Here is a 25,247-nt window from a genome sequence, read left to right as displayed (position 1 = left end):
AAATCTTTGAGGAAAAAAAAAAGAAAAAGAAAAATCCAATCTGACTGCATCATCCATGTTGCTTTTTCTTTATGTTTTGTTTTGCATATGTTAAGTTTTTAAAAAGAAGGCACAGAGGACCTCATTGTTCATTGTGGTACCTGCCAGTCACCAGGTTTACCTAATGATAGGACATTCTTTTGTTCCTATGTACTAAACTGTAGTTTGTCAGTATCTGAGGTAAAATCATCAAACAGAAGCTAATAGTGGTGAATTCTGTATCTCCTGGTGTAGATTAGGTTAAGTTAACTAAGCCAGAATGGCACCTTATCACTAACTGAAGAAAGCCATAGCTACTCAAAGGTATGATGAATATATTCACGTTGAAAACTAAGACAAGATGATTAAAACTAAGTTAAAACTAAGGATCAGTGGGAAATAAGTAGTATTGCACCAATGCAAGACAAAATATACTTTATTGTGACAGCAAATGCACATAGTGCTGCAGATACGGCATGCTACCAGGATCTGACAAATAATCAAAGGCCAGTATGGAAATGAATGGGAATGAAAGCTGTTTCTTAAAGCTTGAAGTTTTATTCCATGGTGAAGGAAAGATCATTTGTGTCCACTTATCTCAAATGCAATATTATACACCTACTTAATCAGAGACCTATGCCTCTAACCAAGAGCTGGAAGGCAAAGAGAAACTTAATCTTAACTGTACTTAGAAGTCACTTCCAATATCAATGACAGAAAGATTTTGCTAGTTGAGGCAAACATCCTTTCCAGACAAAGACCTAGAGACTGAGCACTCAAACATCCATTCATACATTTAAATAATTAGCCAATTTTAATGTCATTTATTCCACCAGAAACAAGTATTAGAATATCTAGAAATAGTTTGGAAAAAGAAACATTTATATTTTAATACTTCACAATGTTGTAAGTTTGGGGCTAAAATAACACCCTGAGGCAAATCTGATCCCTGAAGGGACCAAGTACAGTTTTAACTTCAATAGCTGAATTTCTGAGGGAAGATCTGAGAAAATAATTGTAATGACAGATCTAGTCCTTTGATGAAACTATTAGGTTCTACAGACTTGTCAAAATCAACACAAAACTGAGGAGAGGCTGAAAACATTCTGCAAAGCCTTATTTTTAGATAGGCTCCTTCATTTCCCCCCTCTTCTAAAACAGATGCAGATGAAATGCTTTCTGCATGAACGCACACCGACATTCTGTTCAACTCTTTTCTAAATGCAGTACTATGGGTTTAAAACAGTATGCTTTAATTTAAACAAAGTCATCTTTTCTACACAATTTAGCTTGAGAGCAGAAAAGAAACACTACCATGAAAATTACTTATCAATTACTCCACTCTTCTTTTAGAAGGTGTTTTTAAAAGCAACACAGGACCCAAAACATCCAACTATTACTTTATTTATATTACTATGCTTAAGTTACATGGAAAAGACAACCAAGCAGTTCTGCCCCATTTCAGGAAAAAAGTTTCCAATCAACACCAATTATGTGGTGACAAATAACTAGGAATGGTGATATCTTTGGGTCAAGACTGACAAGGAAGGATGGGCTCTGGGGCTACGGTTCATCTCCAACAAGAATATGGCACAGTGGCCAGCACAAGCCATACTAACACTGAACCTTTAGCGCTGGTCACAAATTCGGATCTCTTCCCTGAAGCTAGCAAATCAGTTGAAATAACTGGGTTTAAAAAAACATTTTTTTAAATGAAGCCCAAATAAGTTTAAAAACCATGCTCTTGACACATTTTCCTTTCAAAATTTACATAAAACACTTTTTCACTCTAATAGCCCAGATTTTTTTCCCCTCACATAGCCCATCACATAGCTGGAGACAGACTATTCTGCCTCAAGATGTAAACACAGGGAAAAAAAAAAAAAATTAACGGCATCTGCATAATATTCTCTCTACACACTGATGCTGGATGGAAAACTGAAAATTAAAAAAAAAAAAAAGGGAAGAAAGAAAGAAAGAAAGGAAAGTTCCATCTTAGATTCTTGCAACCTCTTGTTCCGCAGTTCATGAATCCGACCTGATGCTAAGGTGACAGTGTATGTAAGTAGATTTTTGTTTTCAGTGAAGGAGACCTGGGAAAAGATGGAGTGATCTCTTTTTCTTCAAGAGTTATCAGACGGTACGTGCTCCTCGAAGCCCTCACTCTCTCGTACTAGGGCGCGCTCCAGGATCACGCGGCCTTCCTTATAGCGCTGGCTGTCTTCAGTGGCAAACTCGTAGATCCATCCCAGTTTGCTATTGCAGTTCTTGCAGCTCACATCTCGAACCATGTGGCGGCCCGTGAGCATGACCCGGTCTTGGACTTCACTGTACTGCAGGTTAACTACCTAAGAAACACGAGAAGACAAAATTGCCAAGCCCTGTGAGTCATCTGCCAAAAAAGTACATGTTCCTTTGGCTGGTGCAGGAAGAGCAACTTCAGAAAAGCAAACCACAGTGGTTACTTTAGTCAAACCTACAAGACCCTTCCCAAGGGCTATTTTTAGAAGTTGCTGGGAAAGGCAAAAATCTGAAAAACTACACTGGCCATCTAATGCGATCCTGCACAATGCACTAGTCCAAGCTACACTATTCACATATCCTGTAGTTCCACTGCTGTGGCAGTGAAGAGTCCCTCCACCCAGAGCCATAAAATGTTGGTCGGGGTCCAACTGTGAATGTTCACCATTCAATGAGGAGTCCCAACAAGGCTACAATGAAGAGAACCTAGTAATCTAGTACAAAATGGGCATTCCAGAACAACAACAAAAGTTTGCCGAATTTGTTTCTGGAAATACAAATTTTATAGGCAAACCGACTGGGACACACTACGCCTACTACACTGTGATACACAGTTTTCAAATGGGTTCAAATCATCTGTGAAGAATGTCCAATGACTGTGAACATCCAGCAATCCTCTACGCTTTACTTTTCTGTAAAGGGCCAGATAGTAAGTACTTCTGGCTTTGAGGGCTATATGATCTTTGTTTTAACTATTTAGCTCTGCTGTTGTAGCACAAAAGCAGCCACAGGCAATACATGAATGATTGAGCATGCTGTGCTTTATTAAACTTCATTTACAGCACCAGGCAGCAGGCCTGCCAAAGCATACCAACTCCTAGTCTACATCTAAAGAAAGATCAAGAGATGTACACTAACAATTCTTTGGGAGAAAAGCTTATTTCTAAATGGAACAGAGGGATGTCCACTGGGAAAGCTTAGCTGACTGTTTAAGATTTAGATTCTCACAACCTCTGGACTAGATGAAATGCTTTCTGCATGAACGCACACCGACATTCTGTTATGGACTAGTTCTGTCCCTTACCAGAAAAGATTCGGAAATTCAACTCTGCTAGAACACATTAGACTCCAGGAGGCAGAATCACACTGACCAATTTTAAAGCAAGCCAGAAATTAGAGAAGCAGACAGACTAGTCATTAATTTGTAAATCAGTTAACACTCTTCCTGTTGGCATGCAATAAGCCACAACATAATCAGGATCACCAGTGAGCATAAATTAGAGCAAGGGAAGTTGGTTAGATGATCTTTTTCACTTGCACTGTCAAACTTGAAAGCTTAACACGCCATCTCCCTATAAGGATAAATCAGTGACATGGGTATAGGGGCGCTTCTAGCCCTTCTTCCATAGTCTGTGAAGTCACTACTGAATTCTTACACTGAATGTTTCATGAAACAATGAAGACTGCCCTTCTTATTGTAACACAGTCTTCAAAACTTCCACCATAAAAAATCACTTTCTAGTAATGCCTTCCTGAGGTCCAAAGGACAAGCTAGGGGCACTCTTTTCTGCATGCAGATTATAGACCTCATGAGGACTCTTTCTGGTATCTTTAAGCTCTGAGGGATGTTCTGGTACTGCTGTCAAATATACCCACTGAACTCACTTAGGAAATGAAACTGGTTTTCCCACCAACCTTATTAAAAAGAAACGCTCTGCCAGTGGCGCCTGTGAACCGAGTAGAGATGAGTTCTGAGCGGTTGGTCAGGATTGTGTCGCAGTTTGCACAAGAAAACAGACGGGTACCACCGATATGATCAAGGAAAATTCTGCCCATTTTTATAGCTGAAGTTCTAAAAACCTAGGAGCAAATGGAAAAGAACAAGGATACATTAGGATTAAAAAAAAAAATTGTTGGTACCTACTTGGTAGGGGTCACAGAGAACCGTGAGTATGTGTGTGTGTGTGTGTGTGAGAGAGATCTCTGCTTTGTAATACTCAGTATGGGAAATAGCTGACTCTGTACTGAAGGATCCAAGGTTCATGCACTGGGCAAATAAACAGGCGTACCAAGCTAAGAACTCTTCAGAAGCAGTGAGCCAAGGGAGCAAACATGTTTAGACAAGGCCAGAACAATATCACTTCTCTTTTGGTTGGTATGACAAACATAGGAAGAAAAGTAGAGTATCAGAAACTGAATAATGAGAAAGCACAGGCAGCGATGTGAGAAAAAAGGCTTAGCCAAGTGGTAAGTGCACATTCTGAGCATATGTAATTTGGGAAAAGACTTGTGGAGTATATGTGGGTGATCACAAGAGTAGAAAACGGAGCAATCAGAAAATGAGAAGAGGGTGGTCTCAGTTAAGAACACAGGGCAGCTCTGGTCGTCAGGCATGTCAGCAACCACATGGGGCGATGGCACGGACATCGGTGAGTCAGAGTCTGTCGGAGCACTGTACTGCATGCTTATTTGAAAATCGTCTCAACAATTCTATGAGGTTATCACCCCCCATTTCATCAATTATCCAAGGTTATTAACTGACCAAAGGTCACACAGCTTTCAAATACAGAAGATCATGACTGGAATGCAGTTCACCCACCCTAAAGCCAGAATTCTTCTATTACCCTGGTGTAAGGCTAGGAAAACACGCACAGTAAAGAAGGGAAAGATAAACCATTGTTACATAACTTATATTGAATAAAACCACACTGATTCAATAAATCACAGAAGTGCTGAAGCACCGAAACAAGCTTTGAAACTAGATTCTGACAGAAGGATAATCACACTTCATTTATTCTCTCTCTTTTTTTTAAAGATTTTATTTATTTATTTGACAGACAGAGATCACAAGTAGGCAGAGAGGCAGGCAGAGAGAGAGAGAGGGAAGCAGGCTTCCTGAGCAGGGAGCCCGATGCGGGGCTTGATCCCAGGACCCTGAGATCATGACCCGAGCCGAAGGCAGCAGCCCAAACCACTGAGCCACCCAGGCGCCCCACACTTCATTTATTTTCAAAAGTTAGAGCTAATATGTGCAACTCCTAATTCATAGCAATTAATCCCCTTAAGCACTATTTTTTAAAGACATAGATATAGTCAAGAATGTACTACGGCTCTCATTAAAAAAAGAATTTATTCCTGGTATAGTTTTCAGCTCCTATGTTTTAAATATTTATATCACCTATCTTTGAAATGGCATGCAGAGCTGATACAGCTGCCACTATGAAAACAAAGCCCACAATCTATGTTTGTAATAAGAATCCACTGTCGTTTTAAATTTGGGGAAATTTCATTATAAGTTAAAGAGAAAGTTCCATCATTCCTTTTTATCTGTGAACTTCCTTAGTTATTAGGTAGTCCTAATGTCATCAAAGAAGTCATTATCCCAAAGATTATGACTTCCATTAAACATTTTGATATAGAAGTTAATAAGAATGAGAAACAAATGCTAAATACAATTATAATGTGTGGCTAGTGAAAGGAAAACCACTCATTCACAAACATGTCAATGAAAAAACCCGGGGGGAAAACAAGACTTAAGAAACAGTATTTAGCTTTTTTATTACGTTTCTGCAAAATGACAACAGAAGTTACTATTATTTCACAGCCTTTAAAAGGATAGCACTGCTTTTTTCAGATGCTTAAGAACACAGTATTTGTTACATAAGGGTCAGAGGTTGCAAATTTTAGGCCTATGGGGTGAACTCATTTGGTGGCATAGGGATACAAGAGTGAACAAAATAAATAACCCTTCCCCTAGGAAACACCTGTGGACATGTTTCATTTGGCCCAGTCTTTTATTAATAAATAACACCTGGGCCACCATTAAACAGGAGAGATTTCATTCAAGAGCCTGTTGTTGTTATTATTATTAACAATGGGGAGAGCTGGCCCACATGGCACGTGTTCTCCTGTGGCAACAATGACTGGAGGGGAGTGATAGCTGCCACTCCCCCAAGGTCATTGGGTCGGCCCAGTCACACTTTGCATCACATAATTACTTCCCCTGTTAAGACATCTGGGTTTAGGACTTCATCTAAGCACAGCACAGAACTACTTGTGAGCAGGTGATCTGGGTCATGTTTTTTACAGCTGCTCAACTACAGAAAAGTAATCAACGGCAAGGTTTTATAGCCTCACCTCTTAAGACAGTCCTCAGACTTTGTAGCTCTCTGAAAACCAGTATCATGCAGCGATTAGTCTCCTGCTTGGGCTTCTGGGACACATTACTTTAAAGCCAATTTTCCTTCAAACTTTGTTTTTAAAGATTTTATTTATTTGACGGAGAAATAACAAGCAGGTGGAGAGAGGGGGAAGCAGGCTCCCTGCTGAGCAGAGAGCCCATTGGGGGGCTTGATCCCAGGACCCTGAGATCATGACCTCAGCCGAAGGTAGAGGCTTAACCCACTGAGCCACCCAGGCGCCCTTTCCTTCAAACTTTTAAATATAATATTTATATTTTAAGTTCTTTCAACCATAATGCAGTAATAACTAGATGTTTTTGAACTGGCCATGGCAGGCTGCTGTGGAAAATGTACTGGACTTCAAAATGAACTTTCCCTGTACCCTCTGCCTACATCACTCTATCTTTGACTCAAAATTACCATATAACTGTGACCATTTGCTACTGGGTACAGGCAGGTTCTTTATTCTTTATTCCTAAATGTGGTAAAGAGATTTAATAAGCTTTCTCTTCCTTGCTTCAAATTCAGTCTATTTTTTATTTTTACCCAAGTATTTTTACTGCATTCAATTACATGATTCATTACCAAGACCAAAAATATCTGTGCAGAATCATTATTCCTAGTTGTGATTTCCATTTATAGAGTACTATATAAGAATATAAAACTGTAAAATTAGTTATTCGCCAAAAAAGATAGGCTAGAATGCCATGAAATTTAGCAAAAGCAAGCAAAACAGCCCTTTTTGTCAAAGATCTGGTCCTAAGGAAGTAGTAAAACCTCTACAGGGTCATCAGCTTCTAGGTGTTAAGCCTTAGTTTTGCAGGGCTAGAATCTCAACTTATTGACTCACACTATCCAAATTCTCAAGAGGCTGATAATCAATCAATCTCCTTAATATTTAAGGATTAAAGTCATTAAAAAACCAAGACATAGTGCCTGAATGAGGGTCCTTTTTACCTGGAGGATATACTGAATTCTGATTTGGACTTTTTAATGTCTACACTGTATGGGACACACTACTTCACATACCACATTTGATCTTGACAGTTTTTAATGGTCACCCTACTTTTGCAGAAGAAGAAATAAAGTCTATGTGACTTCCTGACACTGGCCACACTGGGCCTGAGGGAAACCTTGCTCCAGTTGTTCTTTTCCCCTCTCCTCATTCTCTAGTGACCAGAGGGCTGCCAGATTCACTGTCGTTCTCCCTCAGGTTTACCTTTACCCTTCCTGCCTGCATGCTGATCTCTCCTATATTCCATTTCTTGGTTGGTGGCCAGTTCGAAAGACACACTCTCCTAAACCAGTATACCCTGGCAACCTGTCACAGAAACTGCAAAATCAACAAAACTTCCTAAACCACTTTTGGAGGTATTTGTATTTCCTCCTTCCTCATTGGTGTCTTATTTCAAATTCTCATCCCTTCTAGATAAACCTCTTGAGGCCAGGGATTGTGTATTATTAAATGCAACACACATTCACAGGTACCCCAACATTTGTGCTAAATTTGATAGCACTACAAAAGTAAGGTCAAACGCATGTGCTTTAGCCATCTCTATCATATCTCTTTTTTTGAAAGAGAATGAGTGGAAAGGGGCAGAGAAGAGAGATTCCCAAGCAAGCTCCATGCCTAGCACCGAGATGACTTGGTGCTTGACCTCACCACCCTGAGATCACACCTGAGCCCAAACCGACTGAGCTATCCAGTTGCCCCACCAGCTCTTTCTAAGAGCTCCTACAGACCACTCTTCTACAAACTTTGAAACTTTTTTCTGACAGAATAGAACATAGCTAATTATTTTAACAAAAAAGTTCCCAGATTCTTATTATTTTTTTTAGATTTATTTATTTGACAGAGAGAGAGAGAGATATCAAAAGAAGGCAGAGAGGCAGGCAGAGAGAGAGGGGGAAGCAGGATCCCTGCTGAGCAGAGAGCCAGATGCGGGGCTGGATCCTAGGACCCTGCGATCATGACCTGAGCCTAAGGCAGAGGCTTAACCCACCAAGCAGCCCAGGTGCCCCTGGGGAATTTAAAGAAATAATTTACATACCATAAAATTTAGCAACTGTAAGTATACAACTGAATGATCTGTAGATGTTTAAGGTTATATAAGGTTATATCATGTTATATCACCAGAACCCAGCACTAGAAATTTCTATCACCTCCCCCAAATTCCCAAAACCCTCTGCAGTCCCAGGCAACCAGTGATCTATTTTCTATTTTTTGGTTTTTATATCCAAAATATTCCCCCGATACGCTAAGTCCCTTGCTTAGACTTAGAAGAGTTCCAAATCTCTTCAGCCACATATTTTAAAAACACCTTAAAATTGAGCTGCTTTTATAGATGACTACTATTCTCTGTGTTGAGTCTAGGGGTACCTCACTGTGTCTCTAAGTAATAAAATACAAGCTTTGGTATTTGTTGGTGTCAAAGTTTATGACCAAAGCTAGGGCAAAACTCTCATAGCTAAAGCTTTAATATGCTTTCTTCCTTTTTAACATCTCAAGCAAAAAAACAGTAATAACCTTAATTTTAATAAGTACTATTTCCCAGTTAGTTTTATAAATGAGATCTCTTTGGTACTAGCTTTTCTTACTTCCAGGTTACGAAAATCCTTAAAAGCTTGAAATAAGTATCAAATATGGTTGTTCATTAGAAATCTATTATCGGTTTATCTGAAATTAATGGAAACTGAAGGTACAAGTTCAAAATATAAGTGAAATTCAAAGATAATTTAAAGATCACATTTTAGTAATTATTTCAGTTTCCTTCCCCTTCAACAGTACATTTAGCTACCTAGAATTTTCTCTTTCTATTTTACTAGGAGACCCTGGTGAAACAATCTTTTTTTTTTTTTTTTTTTTTTAAATTTATTTGACAGAGAGAAATCACAAGTAGATAGAGAGGCAGGCAGAGAGAGAGAGGAAAGCAGGCTCTCCGCTGAGCAGAGAGCCCGATGCGGGACTCGATCCCAGGACTCTGAGATCATGACCTGAGCCGAAGGCAGCGGCCCAACCCACTGAGCCACCCAGGCGCCCCAACAATCACATTTTTGAACCTCTATGTTTTTACAGAATTTTTAAAAAATTTACAGAATTTACAGAATCTGTAAGAGAAAAAAATTTTTCTTTTTGCTTTGAAAAATCCATGAAATAAAATGTCTCCAGGAATGTATCAGAGTTGACCCCTGAACAATGTGGGGGGTGGTCAAGGGGGTGGTGGTTAGGGATGTTAACTACCCCATACCTTGCAGAGTGGAAAATCTGCATATAACCATGAACTTCCCAAAAACTTAATAGGCTATTGCGGACCCAAAGCCTTACTGACAAACATTAAGTGTCAAATAACGACTTTTGTATGTTGAATGCATTATATAGTCTTACAATAAACCTAGAACAGAAAACATTAAGAAAAGGAGGAAATAATACATCTATACAGTACTGTATTAAAAAAAAATCCACGTGTAAGCAGACTCACAATTTAACCCTCTGTACAAACCATTTCAAAAATTAGACAATATGGACTAAAACAATTTTCTGGTTTGAGTCCAAGTCAATAAAACAACTTTCTAAAAATGGCTATTTTTAGTTGAGATTTAAGGGTTTTTTTTTTTTTAAAGCAGTTTTAGGTTCACAGCAAAAAAACCCTCAAGACTTCTCTCTTTAAGAAATCTACGAAAGGCAGGTTTTATATGGATATTAAGTTTTTGGTTCCTTTGGGTAAATACCAAGGAGTACAATTACTGGATCACAAGCTATGTTTACTTTTTTAACAAACCATTACGTCTTCCAAACTGGCTGTACCATTTTACATTCTCACCAGTAAGGAACGAAAGTTCCTGTTACTCTATACATCCTCTTCAGCATTTGGTTTTGTCAGTGTTCAGTATGTTGGCCATTTCAATTGGTGTGTGTATCGTGGTATGCCACTGTTGTTTTAATTTGCATTTCCCTATTGGCATATATTATGGAACATCTTTTCATATACTATTTATTCATTTTTAAAAACAGGTTGTTTTCTTTTTGTTGAGTTTTTTTTTTTTTAAAGATTTTTATTTATTTGACAGATCACAAGTAGGCAGAGAGGCAGGCTAGAGAGAGGGGGAAACAGGCTCCATGCTGAGCAGAGAGCCCGATGTAGGGCTCGATTCCAGGACCCTGAGATCATGACCTGAGGTGAAGGCTGAGGCTTAACCCACTGAGCCACCCAGGTGCCCCACTGTTGAGTTTTTAGTAAGAGTTCTTTGTATATACTGGATAAAACCTTTATCCAATGTCTTTGCAAATCTTTTCTCCCAGCTTGTGGCTTATCTTCTTGCTCTCTTGATGTCTTTTGCACAGAAGTTTTTAATTTTAATAAAGTCTAACTTATCAACTATTTCTTACATGACTCATGCTTTTGGCATTATATTCAGAAAGTCACTGTCATACACAATGCCAACTAGATTTTCTTCTATCTTCTAGGAGATAATTTTGCATTTTACATGTAGGTCAGTGACTAATTTTGAGTTAATTTTTGTGAATGAGGTATAAGGTCTATGTCTTGATTTTTTCCCCCTCATGTAGAGATCCAGTTGTTTTAGTACTGGCTTACTGAAAATACTATCTTTGCTCCACTGTGTTGCCTTTGCCCCTATCAAGTATCAGCTCATGATATTTATGTGGATCTGTTTCTGGGCTATTCTGTTCCATTGATCTGTCTATTCTCTGGTCAATACCATATGGTCTTGATTACTGTACCTTTACATTAAGTCTTAAAGTCAGGTAGTGTCAGTCTTCTGACTATTCTTCTTCAGTATGGTATAGGCTATTCTTTCACCTCTATAGAAACTTCAGAATCAGTCTGTTGATATTCACTAAGTAACTTGTTGGGATTCTGACTTGGATTCAGTGCAATACCAAGTTAGGAAGAACTGATTATCTTGAAAACAGTGAGTCTTCCTATCCATGAACATGTAGTCTCTCCATTTATTTCATTCTTGATTGCATTCATCAGAGTTTTAAATTTTTCCTCATTTAGATCTTATAACATTTTGTTAGATTTATACCTAGGTATTTCAGTTTTTGGGATGCTAAATGCTATTGTTTTTCATTTCAAATTCTACTTGTTCATAAGTAATATAGATGCATATATATACACATTATCACACACATACACACATAGAATCAATGACAAATACGGTATCCTGTTCTTTCTTTGGTTCACTGCTGCATACTCTCCTTAAAAGCAGGGGTCAGCCAACTAAGGCCTGTGGGTAAAATTCAGCTCACCATCTGTTTTTGTATGGCCCACAAAGAATGTTTTTATGCTTTTAAAGGTAGGAAAAAAAAAAATCAAAAGATTATTCTGTGATATGTGAGAACTACATGAAATTCAAATTTCAGTGTCCATAAATAAAGTTTTATTGGGACACAGCCACACCCATCTGTTTATATTGGACAGTTCTCTCACTGCCATAGAGTCTGAATAGTTGTGGCTGAAATCTTATGGCTTGTAAAATTCACAATATTCAGTATTTGGCTCCTGATAAAGTATGCTGACCCATTAAAAATGCTTTCAGATGGCAAAAGGGCTTTTCATTTAGAAAGCAGTCTTTCTCAGTAAAAACATAAACTTACTTTGCACTCAGATTTAAGGATCAACAGGAATATTGGGCAGGATCAATCTAATCCTGCTCCTTTTCTTCACAGATTTTCCTAGCTAAAATGTTTAACTTTTTATAATTAGATCAGCTCTAAGAAGATTACAAAATTAAGCAATATGTACCACTTAGCTGCTCCCTCCTTCTCTCCCCATCCTCAGGATCTAAACAGTGTGGCCCAGATATTTAATTTCTGGAATCAGACAGCCGGGGTTTAAATCTCAGCTCTGTCCCTTAAAAACTGTGTAAACACTGGATAAGTTATCTTCTGCTTCTTCATCTTTAAAATGGAGATATCAGTATCCATCTCTGAGTTGTGAGAATTCAATGCAGATAATACATTACGAGAATAGGCACAACACAAATGTTAAAGGTAGATGCAGTAAAACTAGATTTCCTTCATCCACATTCCTCACCCCAACTTCCCCATTCTATTAAAGAGGAAGAAAATACAAAACAGAAAAAATATGAAACAAACAATTTACCAGCTTCACCTCCTGTTAATTACTGCAAAGTTAAGTGAAGAGGTGACAGAAATTACAAGCAGAAGGCAAGTTAGAAAACCTGAAGCATCTCAAATTCTCATTGTCAAGATTCCCTGTAATTAATAATCCAGTTGGGATCCAACCCTGGAAGGTAGATTTGGCCAAAGAAAGCATAACAATGCCCAGCCCTAAAAATACCAGGGAGAATAGTAGGTATTGATTTGCATCTCTAAGGATCCACTGATGAGAAAAACACCCATTCACAGACTTTTCCTCTGTAAAGTAATTATTTCCTCAGGGCATTTCCATGCCACAGAAGAGACAATACTGGGACTCTACCTATTGCTGGACAAATTAAGTGGGGTTTTTTCCAATGCCAGGAGGTGGTTGGCAAATGCAACCTACAAAGACTCTCCCCAGCGGGGAACTCAACGTGCAGAGGCCTAGTGCAGGAAGAGTTCAAGAAATGTGCCCTTCCAGAGGAGATTGTGTTTTGTGATGGTTCTTGTAAAATGAAAACATGCTGAAGCATGTTTATCTGTTTTTCAGTCTCTCCGCTCTTCAAGACAAAAGAAGGAACAAAACCTAAAGACTTTTTTTTTTTTTTTTTTTAAAGATTCCACCCATTCATCCGACAGACAGAGATCACAAGCAGGCAGAGAGGCAGGCAGAGAGAGAGAGAGAGAGAGAGAGAGAGAGAAGCAGGCTTCCCGCGGAGCAGAGAGTCCGACGCGGGGCTCGATCCCAGGACCCCGAGACCATGACCTGAGCCGAAGGCAGCAGCCCAAACCACTGAGCCACCCAGGCGCCCCCCTAAAGACTTTTAATAGTGCTGGCTTGATTACTATAATTAACATTTAATGTTATTGTTCTCTCATCAACTATTTTCATAGGGACCTGTGAATCTTAGTAGATTCACATAGGGACTAAATCTTAGTAGAATTTCTAAATTCTACTCAAAACCTGCAAGGGAGAAAATAAATTGAGTTCAATCCATAAAACCAACTTACCAATTTTTGTACAAAATATTTACCAAGCCAAGGTTTCAGTGACAAGAGAAAGCTGTTTTCCTCTTGTTAATTCTCTTTGAATACCTGGCCAAGTTTCCTTTGCTGGGTCAAATGATGTTGTGGTTATGGAATCAGGTCTTCAATGGGCAGTAACCTATATTTTTGTTTTTGTCCTTCGAATAATGCCTTTGTTGTTGTTGTTGAATGTTTTCCAGGTTTACTATATTTCTAGAATACTTACTGTTTAGTCATCACTAGAAAATAAGAGTAGTCCTATAACTCAGTGAGTCAGGTAAAACAATCTGAGTTGGTAACCTCTCCCAAACACCCCATTGGTAAGACAAATTGGAGATCTCTCAATTGTTGTGATGCAATACCATGAGTCAGAAAAGCCTTATTGGGTGGACTGGAGTATAAATTAACTGTCTGGTTTCCTGATTCAGGTGTCAAGTAGCAAATTCACATCATACCTAAGGCTCAGTTCCACGGATTACCAGAGAAACAGATGATTTACACAGCCACTTAGCCTCTATAAAACCCAAAATGGTATTTTGGGCACAAATGTACTTAGAACTATCTTCACATCTCATGAATATATTCAGAACTAGCTTTTACATCTCATAAACATATTTAGGACTATGTTACCACCATGTTGGAGGGTAGTGTCTTAATTTAATTTAGTATCTTTTTAGACCTAATTTTGGCTTTATTTTCCTTCCCTTTTAATTGTTTCTAAATCTTGTTCTCTCTCCTGCCACTTAAGTAGAGCATAAGGCAAATAAATAGGGAAAAGTCCTTGATGATCCAACCATATATTATTTTTAGAGGCCACATGTATGTTACTAACCTTTTTAGAAAAGGGGGTCTTCTAAAAATCCAATTTCCTTAGTTCCCCTGTATAGAATTAAATAATTTACTTTAACACATTTTATCATCTCCCTCTCCCATGGATAAGATGGTTGCTAGAGATAAACTTAAGAAGAAAGTCAACCAGTAGGCCTATAGTGGACACTGAGATGGGTGAAGGTATGATAAAGTTAGGGATCAGCCCTTTCCAAGTAGGTGTGCTTTACCTGGTGTTCTAGTACATACCCAGAAAGATAATGGGTAAGTGGAAAAATACATTGTGTACCAAATTCCACAAGCTCCACCTTCTCACTGTTTGCATTTACAATTTTATGTTCTAGGTCTGTCTGCCCAAAAGCCACCCAAAGACTCACCCATTTTCTAGGTCTAACCAGTACCAATCCACCTAAGAATGATTCCCACCTTACTCTTACCCATTTTTTCCCCACTGCCCCATTTTTAAACTCCTGTGACACTCATTTCATAGTTTCCTAACACTGAAGTTGGTGCTGTTACTCAATTTCATTGGTCTAGGACTTTTTACTAAGCTACGGGCTTGTAGAGAAAAGTTCTTGGTAACTTCCTTCTTACCTAACAGAGTACAAATATGCAACGAAGTTTTAGAAAAAGAATCAACCGAAACACAGGAGATCTGGCAGAAATATTTACCCTGGGAACACTTCGTGTATTTTGGTTCGTCCGCGTTGGAACGCTGCTGCAACACTGTACACGCGGCCACGCAAAGTGAGCTAGGATCCTATTACCCCCAGGGATTTCACCAGCAAGTCTAGTTTCCCAAAAACACAAGGTTAACTAGCCTGAGGTTACTTCAGGTTTTCCATCTGTCAAGGAGACCTGGAATAAAAATGCTCACATTACCGACATGGCTCTGTAAACAGAAAAAGTTTAAAAATAAATGAGCTGTACACCTTCGCAGACTCTCCCTTGAGGGGGGGGATTAATAGGTGTCAGGATTAAACCGATCTTTCGGTAGCAGTTCCGTTTTCCAACGCCCACTGTTCATAATACTCATTGTCTTACCTAGCTACCTCGAAGGAGGGTAGAATAAAGGGGCTCGGAGAGCACGCCCACCCTCCCACCCGTCGGGCGCGGCCCAGCGCGACCCGCACCCGCCCAGACCCGGCCGGCCGCCCGCGGCCCCAGCTGGCCCCAGCTGATTGCAGGCACGTGACGCCGCGGGCCAATCGGGAGGGGCCGGCGGAGCGCGCCGCGGCCTCCTCCCGCACCACAAACACCGGCCGGAAACAGCTGAGCGGGCGGCGACGCAGGGTCCGGTTCTGGCCGCCGCGGCCCGGGGACGCCCGTCTGACAGTCGCACCCCGCCCTCCGCCAGGCCAGTGAGGTCCCACGCTCGCTTCTGGGACCCGCCTGCGAGCTACACGGCAGGGTGGCAGACATTCCCCCGGCAGGGCAGACACAAAGCCAAGGCGGTCCCCGGCCCCTGACTAGTGCCAGGCGGCCAGGACGGAGGCCCTCTTCAAAGAGGGGCCACGCCGCGGCGTAATCACGGCCCTAAAGCTCGGAGCCAAGTTCGGACTTCACTCCGGGGCTGCCGAGGAGCAGGCCTCCGGGACGACTGCGGTGGCGCGGAACCCCGGCGCGCCCCCGACACTGCGGCGGGGACGCGGCCCGTGGGGGCGGGGCAGTCGTGGGGGGTGGGGGGGGAGTTGGGAGATCGCCGGCCAAACTGCCCGCGGAAGGGCCTCCCAAGCGGCGCCGGGGGTACTGGCCGGGCGGGAGGCTGCGGCGGGAGGGCGCGGCCGCCAAGCTCAGGGGTCGCGGCTGTTGCGGTCGCTCCGGTCGCCCCGGCTGCGCGGCGGAGGCGGGCCGACGGCGGCCACCGCGCCTGGGCCTCACAAAGAGGAAACAGTCCAGCCCGTCAGCCCGCAGCCCCGGCACTGGGACCCGCCCAGAGGGGTCAAGGGCGACGGCGCTGGGCCCCCGGGGGGAGCCTAGTGAGGAAGAGGCACTTCCTGCCTGGGTCCCCCCGCCCCGGGCCGATCCCGGAGTGTTTCGAAGCCGTCGGCCCGGAGGGCTCCTCATCCCCCATCCGGCTCCTAGTCCAGCCCCCCTCCCACCGCACTCACCCCGAGCGGCTGTGAGATCCGCGGCCGCAAGCGGCTCCTCGCTCCTCAGCTGGGATGAAGCCCCTCGGCCACCCGAGTCTCCAGGTTTAGTCAGGCCCTGGCCTTGGCCCCGCCTCTCCCTGGTTGGGCCTCAACGTCAATCACTCGGCATAGCTCCACCCCTCAAGCAGTCGGCTCTCCCGGTTGGCCCAGAACGCCCTTCATTCCTAGGCCCCGCCCTCATGCCCGGCATCCTGCCCCTTCCGCTAGGCCCCGCCCCTTCCCTGGTTCACCCTCCCCCACTCCCTCACCCCTTCGCGTCTCTGCCCACCCCTCCCAGAAGCCGCAGACCCAGGGCTAGCTCCCGCAGTTCGCTCCGCCCCTGACTCTACTCCTCGTACTTGTACAGCCAATCAAAGAGGCTAACTCTGCCCCTTCTCCGGAGGCGGCCAATGTGGAGAGACTTCGGATCCACCTCCTTCCCAGCTGAGAGCACACAACACAGCATCCACGTGAGTCAGCTTCTTAAAGGAGAAGGCTCAGCCTTTCTAATTGCGGCAGCTGTAAGACATCGCGCGTCATCAGCGTCACCAGGTGGTGGCTAAGGCCTACCTTTTTGAGACCCAGTGATGACAAATGAAAACAACAGGCTGTTTTTCTAAGGCAAAGCAGGTGCCTTGATAGTTAACACCTTACCGTGTCGTTAATTTCTTTGAGATTGCTTACTTTTGTCATGCCTTAAAAAAAGCCACCTTTTGTTGACAAACCCCAAACCCTTTGAATCTCGGTGTATAGGAGATCCGGAAGAACATGGGAAAAGCCATTTTTCAAGTGTGCCCGACTGAATTTACAACTCGAGTTTTCTTTTGGTAGTGGAAATGATTATCAAGAGGATGAGAAAATTCCACATAGAGATTTCTACCTCTGAAAGTCCGCTATTTGTTGAAGAAGGTAGCTGTTCCCCCTAACCCTCATCAACGCCTAAGATAGGTTTTGCGTCTCATCTTATTTGAGTTTCCCAGGTAATTACATTAATGATCTTTGCCAGAGTTTCGGGATGAAGCGTATTTGATTCTCAGTATTTCTCAGGCAAAAAATAAAATAAAATAAACACTAACTTTTGAGGTTTATCTGCAAGGTTTTTAAAGCCATCTTAGTGCCACAGAGGTTTTGAAGCAAACCCTAGCAATCTGACTTCTCATCAACCTCAAAAGCACCAGAATTTTCATGCAGTTCAAATAAAAACATGATCGTCAAAGGCAAATGTCTAGAGAAAAGGAAGTTTTGAACAATTTTTAGTTTTCATTGTTCTTTTGTTTTTACTTACCTTTAATTATAAATGTAAAACATGTTCATTATAGAGAGGTCATACAGCCTTATTTTCATAACAAAACCTCTGCCCTGTGCTTAAAAGCTTCCTGTGCATCTTATTCCTGAGACAAATGTGTATAAAAGCATATTATGCCTCTTATTCTTTGACTTATTTTTTCACTCAATGTATTATAGCCATCCCTCCATAGCAAATGCAACTTTTATTGACAAATATATCTTTGTCTCCATCACAGTTTTCCATAGTATGACTTCACCATCTTTTATTATATTTTTTTTCTACAGACCTACTTCAATCTTTTCCTATTAAATGTACTGCTGTAAGGAACACCTGTGTCATTGATAACCTATTAGTCAAGTATTTCTGAAAATAATAATTTGAAAAGCGCATAGTGTCTAAACCCACAGAAATGAATTTTCCTCAAAGTGCGTACTTTTAAGTACCAGGTAAAACAATGGGGAAGATATTTATTTATTAAACAAATATAGAGATAGTGCTAACTGTTCTAAGTGCTCTACAAATTAACAATTTATAACATTTAATTTTCATGAAAACTCTATAAGGTAGGTACTATTATCTATTATCCCCATTTTACAGATGAGCAAACTGAAGCACAGTGATTAACATGCCTAAGGTCACCCAGTAGAGTTATTATACCCTGTAATCGTAAACTTGGAAGCGAATGATGAAAAGGTTAATCTAGATGATGACGACGTGCAGAGTTAAAATCCAAATGTGAGGTAAGGAGGGCAGATAGGAATGGAATGGAAGGAACAGGTTTAACTTTAACAAAAATGGCTGCACGGGACTGACTGTTTATTGATGCACTAAGAAGAATTTTCCCAGATAAGCCAGGGATCTTCTCCCAGGTGACTGATAGGTGATGAACTCCCATTACCAGGTATAGGGCAATTAGGAAGGTCAGTTTGGGGCGGAAGGCAATGGACCCAGCTGATGTGGCACACCCATTAGAAATAAATAATATACAGGGGTGCCTGGGTGGCTCAGTGGATTAAGCCGCTGCCTTTGGCTCAGGTCATGATCCCAGGGTCCTGGGATTGAGCCCCGCGTCGGGCTCTCTGCTCAGCCTTGAGCCTGCTTCCTTCTCTCTCTCGCTGCCTGCCTCTCTGCCTGCTTGTGATCTCTCTCTGTCAAACAAATAAATAAAATCTTAAAAAAAAAAAAAAAGAAAGAAATAATATACAGTTGAAGGTACTGGAACAAGTATGGAAGAGAAAACACAAAAAGATAAAAGATGTGAAGAAGGTCTTGTTTGGCTTTGGTTACAGTTGTTTTATACCTTTTAGTTTAATTACATTTGGGATAAGTTAGCACTTTTTAATACTGAGAATTTCCCACTAAGAACATGGTATGTATCCATCCGTTTACACATTCTATATGTCTTTCTGTACAGTTTCATGGTATGGCTACCTTCCTTTAGGTTGTTCATAGATCTTCTCAGAGTTATATTTCAGTATTAGATCTTTTCTGGAGGTATTACGGGCTGAATTGTGTGCCCCTACCCCCATTCATATGTTGAGGTCCTAACTCTCAGTATCTCAGAACGTGTCTATATTTTGAGATCCAGCTTTTAAAGAGGTGATTAAGTTAAAATATGGTCATTAGAGTGGGCCCCAAAACAATCTGACTGGTGTCCTTGTAAAAGGAGAAGTTCGGCAAATCTGGCTGTGACACTGGTCACCAGGGTAGATTTGGCTGGCTATGGAGGAGTCCCCTTCTTCCCTTAGCCTCCACGTGCCTGTCCCTCCCTGAAGCTGCATGCTTGATGGAAGATGGAAGATGACCTTCCCTGAGAGAGGGAAGGACTGTTCTTCCGTCAAGGGTATACACGTTTTTTACTTTAACCTGAATTTATGAAAACTCTCGGTAGTTTAAACAGATTAGCTCCTTCAGGGAGAAACATATATATGTAAATACAATCACAAATTAGTTTACATAAAAATTTTAATAATTTCTCCTGGTTGCAGCCCTGCCACTTTACCAAAAGCTATCTCAAAAGTCACTGATTGTAACATTTAGCTCAGCCTTTTTGGACTGCACAGATCTCTGCAGTATTTGAAATCATCAACCAAACATTCAGTCTTCAAACTTTTTATTCTCTTGGCTTTGGCCAGGACCTGCCTTACCTGTGGTAGGCAGATAATGACCTTCCCCCTGCACCACTATCATCCCCCAAGGTGTCTATGTCCCAATCTCCTATGAATATGTTACCTAACATGACGAAAGGAACTTTGCAGGTGGGATTAATTTAAGGATCCTTAAATGAGGAGATAATTCTGGACCATCCAAGTGAACCAATGTAATCACAAGGGTCTTTATAAAAGAGAGGTAGGATGGCCAATAAGCATACGAACATGTTCAACATCACTAACCATTAGAGAAATGTAAAGCAAAGCCATCGTGAGATACCACTTCCTACCCATAAGGATGGTTACTATCAAAACAAACAACAAACAACAACAAATGTTGGCAAGAGTGTGGAGAGATTGGAGCCCAGTGCACTGCTGATGGAAATGTAAAAAGGTGCAGCTGCTATGGGAAACAATTTTGGCAGTTCCCAAAAAATTAAAAATAGAATTACCATGCAATACAACAATTCCACTTTGGTTATATGCCCCAAAGAATTGAAAGCAGGGTCTCAGAGAGATATTTATATACCCATTTTCATAGCAGCATTACAATAGTGCAGTATTACAATTTATACAAAATATACATTTAGGCATTCAGCTAAAGGCATTCAGCTCAAGAACTGCTTGGTGTTGTCAGGGGAAGAACTGGGTCTGGGAACTGAAAAAAAAAAAAAAAAAAAAAAAAGCCCAAAACTAGAAACAAACTGAGTAGCCCCCAATATTTGAATGGATACCCAAAAGGTGTGTACACAAAATATTATATTATCTAGCCGGCGCGTGGGTGGCTCAGTGGGTTGAGCCTCTGCCTTCGGCCCAGGTCATGATCTCAGGGTCCTGGGATCGAGCCCCGCGTCGGGCTCTCTGCTCAGCAGGGAGCCCGCTTCCCTTCCTCTCTCTCTCTGCCTGCCTCCCTGCCTACTTGTGACCTCTGTCTGTCAAATAAATGTATAAAATCTTTAAAAAAAAGAGATTCTGACACATGCTATGACCTGAACTTTCAGATATTATGCTAAATGAAATAAACCAAATACAAAAGGACAGGGATGGTAGGATTCCAGTATACAGAGTAGTCCAAATTTATAGAAACATGATGTAGAATTCTGCTTGCTAGGGGTTAGGAGGAGTAGTTGTTTAATGGGTATAGTGTATGAATATATTTAATAATACCAAACTGTACCAAATGGTTAAGATGATAAACTTTATGTTTTGCGTATTTTACCACAATTAAGAAATAAACAAGGCTTTCTATCAAAAATAACAGCAATCAGGGCGCCTGGGTGGCTCAGTTGGTTAGGTGTCTGCCTTGCTCAGGTCGTGATCTTGAAGTCCCAGGATCACGCCCAGCATTGGGCTCCCTGCTCAGCAGGGAGTCTGCTTCTCCCTCTGCCCCTCCCTCCACTCCTCTCACTCTCTCTTTCTCTTTCTCTCTCTCTCAAGTACATAAATAAAATAAAAAAAATAATAATAACAGCAATAATAACCAACTGAAAAAGGGAGGTAGGACAGTCAGAGTCAGAGAAGGAGATGTGATGACAGAAATAGAGGTCGGAGTGAGTGGGACCTGGAGCAGGGAATGCATACATTTCTGGAGGCTCAAACAGGCAAGGAAATGGATCCTCCCTAGAGCTTTCAAAAGGAACCCAACTGTGCCAGCACCTGGATTTCAGCCTTGTGGGAGCCATTTCAGATTCAAGAGCTCCAGAACTGTAAGTTAACGAACCTGGGTTGTTTTAAGCCACTAAGTCTGTGGGGATTTGTTACAGCAGCCTTAGGAAATTAAAATCACTCAATTTTCCCAAAGTCATATTTTACGTTGAGTTTTCTTATTAATGACTTGGTGCTGTTTATAATTAGTATGAGTTTTATTACTGCACATAACTATGTTCTTTCTAATGAATAGTATACTCAGAAGTCTGATTCAGCAAATGTTGGAGATGTCTGGGAATGCAACCCCTCCAAACTCCTAACCCTTTCTTGCATCAGACTGTAACAACCCAGAGGATCTTGTAATATCCTCCCCTAAATTACTTGTAAACCAACAGCAACGGTATTAGTAAAATTTCCACAAACTTTCCCAACATTAAAAACTTTTACACCTCAAAACCCGAGCCCTGGGGTAAGGATAGATATAGGTCCCAAGTCAGGTGGGGCAAATTGGAGAGCAGAATAAATGTTGGTGAGGAGCCTGGGCTCTAGGGTTATTTAGCCTGAGCTAAGTAACACAGCCACTTGCTAGCTACCTGACCATGGGTGAGAGCTTCAAGTTAATTACTAAGAGTAGTGATAGTCTTAGGGTTATTATAAGCATTAAAGAAAATAACGAATGTCAAGTGCTTAGCTAGGGTCCCTGGCACCTATCAAGTGTTCAAGAAAGTTGCAGTTGTGTTAGTTGTTATTATTTTCATGACTCTTGATTATGAAGCTAAGTCGAGAAGCCCAGAGCAAGCAGGCTTTTGCTGTTTCCCCTGTTCTGTCCACATTACGGAATGCTAAGGTCACCTGGCAGACTGCCAGGCGAATGTCCGCTAGCTCTCCTGTGTGGTTCCACCCTAAATCGAGAGAGCACTTGAAATACTGCCAACTGTCTGACAGGGTTTATATCATGGAGGTGAAAAATGAGGCATTCAACTTCTCTCAAAACCTACCTGCCACAAAAAGTCAATAGCAGAGGTCTCTCTGGGCTCCAAGCTAGATTTCCATCAATGAGATAACATGCACTCTTAGTGACCGCCATTACAAATGATAGACATTTAGGAGGACACACTTTGAACATAAAATAAACACTGAAAAAACCAAGCAGATCTAAAGGAACTGATACAGTGTCCAAAATACATTATTAAGTGGAAAATGCAAGCTGTGGGATTATGTGCATAATCTTATCCAATTTTTGTAAAAGAAGATAATTATATACATTTATTTAATGTACAGATAAGTCTGAGATATTCATTTATACTGTCCTAGTTTTCTTATACCTATTTGACAATGCTTGTGTTTAACTTAGCAATCAGAAAACAGATAATTTTTATTGCCACAAGCATTTTATTTATTTATTTAACAGAGAGAGAGAGTGAGAGAAGGAACATAAGCAGGGGGAGTGAGAGAGGGAGAAGCAGGCTTCCCGCTGAGCAGGGAGCCCGATGTGGGGCTCAATGTGGGGCTCGATCCCAGGACTCTGTGGGTTTTTATTGAGGTTTGATACCAAAAATGGTAATGTGAAGATTTGCGCCTTCTGCAGAACCAGCAGTATCAGTCAGCACTAGTAGGTTGCAAGTAGCAGAAATCCAGCTCGAAGTATCTGAAGAATAAGAAGGAAATGTACTGGCCCACATCACTGGAGAACAGGAAGGGTGGTTTGATTGGGCCTTAGGGAGCTGGGATGCAGTTAAGACTGGCTAATTCTGTCTGATTCTGTCTTCACTTCTGTTTCTCTTTGCAAATTGACTGTCTGTCCTTTCCTGCCGTGGCCTCAAGTGGCTCCATGCTTGCATCCATTACAGCATCCTGACCAGAAAGGAAAGTAAGCTCCAGTTAGGAAGGTCCCCGAGAAGGATTTGGATGGCCTGGGTCGATCAGGACCCTGTCACCATGGTCATATGTGTGAGGGCTTGTCAATGGCAGCCCCCCTCCCTCCCTAGAATCCTAGATCTGTAGTTGGGGCGATGGATATTGTAGTCAGTAGAGGCTTACTGTCTAAGTCCCATAGACAGGTGGCTTATAAACAACCGAGATTTGTTTCTCATTGTTTTGGAGGCTGGAACTCCAAGATCAAGGTAGCAGCACAGTCAGGTTCTGGTGAGGGCCCTCTCCTGGGTGGCAGACTGCTGACATCTCATTGTATTCTCACATGGTAGAAAGGGATCACACTAACTCTCCGGCCTCTTCTTATAAGGACACTACTTCTATTCATAAGGGTTCCATCCTCTTGACCTAATTACCTCCCAAAGGCCCCACATCCAACTACCATTATAGTGGGGATTAGGGCTTCAACATGGGAATTTTGGAGGGGGGTACACAAGCTTTCAGTCTATAACAATGGTGTTCCCCAGAAGAAGAGTGGTTCTGTTCTGGGCAGACAGCTGTCTATTTTCATTGCTGAAGACACTGCCAACATGCATTCAAGCATCTGTTGTGAAAGTTTATTGGCAACTAATTTGCCCTTAAGCAAAGGCTCCAAGACAGGACGTGTCCGTGTGCTTGGGGAAAAAAAATGAAGAGACTCTGTTTAACAGAGTAGCATCTGTACAGGGCAGTGTCCAGAGACAAGATCGGAAACCCAGGTTGGGAAGAGATAGTAGATAGAGCATCAATGCTAGTCTAAGAAATCTGGCCAGAATAATACATTTATATTAAAGGTTTTTTTTTTACATGTATTTTTAATCCCAAAGATTATAAGGTCTTAAGATCCCTAATTTCAAGTTTTTAAAAACCTACATTTTTCAGGAACAGAAGCCTCACTATTGGAAAAGGAATACTAGACATAATTAAAAAAAAGATTTTATTTATTTATTTGGCAGAGAGTGAGAGAACACAAGCAAGGGGGGACAGCAGAGCGAGAGGGAGAAGCAGGCTCCCCGCCAAACAGGGAGCCCGATGCGGGGCTCAGTCTGAGGACCCTGAGGCCATGACCTGAGCCAAAGGCAGACACTTAACGGACTGAGCCACCCAGGCATCCCTAGACAAAAATTTTTATTAAATGTCAATTAAGTGAGTCTGTTAAAAATGTAGGTGACAGGACTGATGGATTTAGGAGTTCTATAAAAGACACCTTTTATAGAACTATTAGGGTATTAGGGTTCTCCACAGAAATGGAATCAATAGGAGACAGAGAGAGGGCAAGATGGGTACGGATGTATTATAAGGTGACGGCTCCTGTGATGATGGAGGCTGGGAAGTCCCACACTTGCTCTCTGTGGGAGAGCTGCTGCCGTAGTTGCAGGGCCCGAGAGCCAGAGAGCTGATGGGGCAGATCCCATTGTGCATCTGAAGGCCTGAGGACAAGGAGCGTCAAGGGCAGGGGAAGATCCTTGTCTCAGCTCAGTCTGGCAGAGAGAGCTCGAATCCAACCAACCTTCCTCTGTCTGTTCTGTTCGACCCTTCAGAGAACTGGATGATACCCACTCACAATGGGGAGGGGGATCGGATTTACTCAGGCTCCTGACAATCAAATACTTATCTCTTCCAGAAACACTCCCACAGACACACCCAGAAATAATTCAACCAGATATCTGGAAATCTCAGGATCTAGTCAAGCAGATG

At 41.7% G+C, this 25,247-nt stretch overlaps 1 protein-coding gene and 1 long non-coding RNA gene across 5 annotated transcripts; one reads left to right on the top strand and one right to left on the bottom strand.

Annotated features, from left to right (window-relative positions):
• Positions 1-436: 436 nt before the first annotated feature.
• On the bottom strand, positions 437-16,728 carry YPEL5 (yippee like 5). 3 transcript variants are annotated; one of them, XM_082745245.1, is made up of 5 exons: positions 16,533-16,728; positions 15,094-15,279; positions 14,426-14,472; positions 3,955-4,119; positions 437-2,366 (listed from the first exon to the last, which is right to left on the bottom strand). In XM_082745245.1, exons 4-5 carry the CDS (start codon positions 4,093-4,095, stop codon positions 2,142-2,144), a joined length of 366 nt encoding a protein of 121 aa, XP_082601371.1. In that variant the 5' UTR covers positions 4,096-4,119; positions 14,426-14,472; positions 15,094-15,279; positions 16,533-16,728; the 3' UTR covers positions 437-2,141. The 3 variants fall into 3 exon arrangements, with proteins under 3 accessions (XP_082601371.1, XP_082601370.1, XP_082601369.1); XM_082745244.1 differs by lacking the exon at positions 14,426-14,472 and having other exon boundaries at positions 16,533-16,727; XM_082745243.1 differs by lacking the exons at positions 14,426-14,472; positions 15,094-15,279 and having other exon boundaries at positions 16,533-16,714.
• Positions 15,470-19,688, top strand: LOC309871815. 2 transcript variants are annotated; one of them, XR_014315491.1, is made up of 6 exons: positions 15,470-16,167; positions 16,921-17,023; positions 17,385-17,533; positions 18,126-18,287; positions 18,439-18,581; positions 19,590-19,688. It is a non-coding gene; the product is annotated as an uncharacterized lncRNA (long non-coding RNA). The 2 variants fall into 2 exon arrangements; XR_014315490.1 differs by lacking the exon at positions 18,126-18,287.
• The last annotated feature ends 5,559 nt before the right edge of the window (positions 19,689-25,247 follow it).

The sequence above is a fragment of the Mustela nivalis genome (genome assembly GCF_964662115.1).
Source record: "Mustela nivalis genome assembly, chromosome: 8".
In the NCBI taxonomy this organism is placed as follows: Eukaryota; Metazoa; Chordata; class Mammalia; order Carnivora; family Mustelidae; genus Mustela; species Mustela nivalis.
Note: the sequence above shows the minus strand (reverse complement) of the source record. Positions and strands in the feature narration are given on the sequence as shown.